Here is a 3,567-nt window from a genome sequence, read left to right on the forward strand (position 1 = left end):
TTATTAGATTCTAGTAAAATGATCAGAATACCCTTAATGTTGATAATGTACTCAAAATGCATAAAAAATGAGCATAATATCTTAATAAATATATAATTACACTAAATACATATAAATATAATAAATTTATAAATTTTATAATTCTATCAAAATTTTGGTAGCATCTCCTCTTAAAAATGAATATATGATAAAGAAAATACCTGCATAATACACAATCCAACATCCACATAAAGATGAAGGGTGTTTTGGTAATAAATTAGTAATGATAAATTACTTTTGGTCTTACTAGTAAACATGAAGGGTATTCTAGTAATTTTTTTTTATTTTTTAAGGTTAAGTTTGATTGAAAATTTGATTAAAGATGAAGGTTATTTTGGTAATTGGTAAAGATGAATGGTGTTTTGATAAAGATGAAAAGTATTTTGGTAATTTCTTTTTATTTTTTAATGTTAAGTTTAATTGAAAAATTGATTAAAGATTAAGGGTATTTTGATAAAAATGAAGGGTATTTTGGAAGATGAAGGATATTTTGATAAAGATAAAAGGTATTTTAATAAAAATAAGGGGTATTTTAAAAGATGAAAAGTATTTTAGTAATCTTATTTCATTTTTTAAGGTTAAGTTTAGTCGAAAATTTGATTAAAGATTAAAGGTATTTTGGTGACTACAAAAGCTATTTGACCATTTAACCATTTTACGTTTTTAACTTCCTACAAAAGCTATTTGAAGAAGTATTTCTTGGACGACTTCTTTTAAGAGTTACTTTTAGACTTCAATTGAAATTTGCAGAAGTCAAAAAAGCTCAAACGAACATCATTTATCTAATTTTTTTGATTTAAAAGCAAAAAAAATTGACTCTTGAAACTCAAAAGAATAAACCTTTAAATCTTCGTTTTTAACCCCAAAAAGTGATTAGTTGTTGAGGTTGAGTTTTTTATCTCATTATCTATTTTTAAGACCTTCAATTTGAACATTTCTTCTAATTGGTGCATCTCCAACAACGTTCTTTAAAATAAATAATATCTACTATAACAAAAGTTATTTAAGCTAGTGTAGAATTTGTTCCCAACTCTAATAAATTCAACACTTGTTTCTCTATTCTTAATATTTAAATCATTACCGCAAGAAAGAGAGAGAGGAGAGAGAGAGAGAAAAAAAAGAAAAAAAAAAGTCTAGATCACTTATTAAGGGTAATTGTGAAATAAAATCCAACATAATATTTATTCCATAAATAAAATTCAACCCCTTTTATTATAACAAAATTACCACAAACTCCATACAAACAAGTGAAACCCTCATCAACCCAGATCATCAAGATTTAAGAAGCAAACACAATCTTGACCCCACTAATTTTAACAACATCCTTCCCTTGACGTGGCACTATTGTGACTACCAAATCATCATCATCTTCTGCATCCAAATCCTCCAACAAATCAGTAATTCCCAACCTCAAGTTAGTCTTCAACTTCTTCATCTTCTTTCCATGCTTATGTGGAACATTCACAAAACTCCCTGCAAACTCACTCTTATCAGGCTTTGATCCCTTCTCATCTTCATCATTTATAAACACATCAAACTTCACAAATGCATCTCTGTCGAACTCTATCCCTTCTATTATCAATATCTCTTCCTCGTCGTCCTTCTCTTTCTTGCTTCTATTCTTCTTTGGCCTCGGCACCGTGAACTGAACTATCGAGTCGAGCTCCTTAGGGAACCCATGACGTTTAACTTTCTCCTTCAGTTCCTTTACAAAAGCCTTAGCCTTAGCCTTAACCCTCTCTCTACGAGAAACGGGTTTTGAGTTAAGCCATGGAATCTCGACGTCTTGATATACATACCTTAAGAACTTCTCGTCAAGGCAATCTCGAACTTTCACTCTCACAAGCTGCGCGTTCTCATCGTAAAAGAGGAACCCGGTGTTTAACCAATCCGGGTCGGTGAAGTCCTTTCGCTTTCCACCCAATCCTTTCCAAACCGACCACATTCGATCAACGTTGGAGTGGTGAGAGTAGAAAATGGGATCTCTCGCAGCCGAGTAGAAGTTTCCCATATCTTCGACGTTGGGTTGGGTCCTATCGCCCGTCCAGAGGTGAACGGGACCATGCGGAACATTCTCAAGGGATCCTGCACCGGGGTCCGGTTCATCCCCAGCCCGATATGGTGTTCCAAGGAACAATTGAGCAGTTTTACCATTCGACACCATTTGTCGATACATTATCGAAAGATTGCTAGAAATTTGTTGTTCGGCAGAGTCAGTTGGATCGGTGAGATTGTAATCGAGATCGAGTAACGTAGGTGGCTGATGTTTGGCATCTCGAAGAGTATCGTAAAGTGGGGACTTAGGGTTAGCAAACATAGTAGGCATTTTCATGCCTTTGGGTGCATCCCAATTCCAAAATGGTAAAGTAAAGGTAGGGTCATCGATTAATTTAGCCAAGATCCTCTCATGGAAGTAGAGATAAAATCGATGAAACGGAAAGAATAGCCATGAATTGTGGACTTGAATTTCCAAATTGGGGAATCCAACTTGGTCATAAGCACCATCACAATAGGCACAATGAATATTAGCTTGTTGTGTGAAATTACGTGGGTCATCGGCGGGAAGGGCCTTCATTAGGGCATAGGCCTTCGTGTACTTAGCGATGTACGCATCGTCGACAAGGTGAGCAGCATGTCGAACTCGCATAGGAGAAGAAGGAGATGGTAGCTTGAAATCGATAATTTTTTGGACTGTTGGGGGGCAACAATTAATTGGCTTTGCACCGGCAGGTAAGTCTGCTGGACCACATTTAGTTAAGTCCGGTGGCATTATTGGTGCACTGATGGCTAATCGATCGGCCGCACTAAGGCCAACTGCACCATATAAACCTCCAAGAGTACCAAGAAGCACATTACGCCTATCGATCCTCGCCATCGATTCGTCTCCATTATTAGAGCTGATTGGGTCTTCTTGTGGTGATGATCTGTTGTTAGGAATTCTAGCGTTGCATGTCACCTTACGAGCAAATCGATAGGATCGTTTGCCCGATACAGATACTTGTGTCCTCTTCTGATAGAGAAGACATGCAGAAGAAGAAGGTGTGTTGGTGGTGGCGATGGTGGTGTTAAGGGAAGAAAGAGAAGCCATGGCTTTGATTGGATCGTGAAGGAGGAGAGTTTCTTTTTATAATGGATTCAGTAGTTTTTTTTTTTTAATTCAACATGTTCTAAATAAATAATCAAAGCCGCCTCTCACCGTCTGAGAAATAAAATTCAAAATACAAAGTCCATGCAAGATAAGAAACTAGGTAGGAAATTGATTTTTCGTGCAATCCAATTAAATTTGACATTTTCCTTTAGAATTCTAAGGCAGTGCGGCATTTGGATACCGATTGCCCAACCAATGGCTGACACGTGTAAAGAAAAAAATATATAATATATATATATATATATATATGTGGTAGCGTTCAATGGCAAACTTTTTGACAAAACATTTTTCAAAACATGAGTTAGAAGTTTTGAAATGGACTGATTTTTGGTGAGGATGATCTCTACGGTGAGGAGATCATCCTCACCAAAAATCAGCCC

At 36.0% G+C, this 3,567-nt stretch overlaps 1 protein-coding gene across 1 annotated transcript; it reads right to left on the minus strand.

The window, feature by feature from the left end:
• Positions 1 to 1,181: 1,181 nt before the first annotated feature.
• Positions 1,182 to 3,194, minus strand: LOC147387540 (polyphenol oxidase, chloroplastic-like). The gene has a single exon (XM_086421205.1). The coding sequence runs from the start codon at positions 3,125 to 3,127 to the stop codon at positions 1,319 to 1,321; it is 1,809 nt and encodes a 602-aa protein (XP_086277331.1). The 5' UTR covers positions 3,128 to 3,194; the 3' UTR covers positions 1,182 to 1,318.
• Between the last annotated feature and the right edge of the window lie 373 nt (positions 3,195 to 3,567).

Source organism: Akebia trifoliata, chromosome 13, assembly GCF_017979445.1.
Source record: "Akebia trifoliata isolate Shusen 1 chromosome 13, ASM1797944v1, whole genome shotgun sequence".
NCBI classification, from domain to species: domain Eukaryota; kingdom Viridiplantae; phylum Streptophyta; class Magnoliopsida; order Ranunculales; family Lardizabalaceae; genus Akebia; species Akebia trifoliata.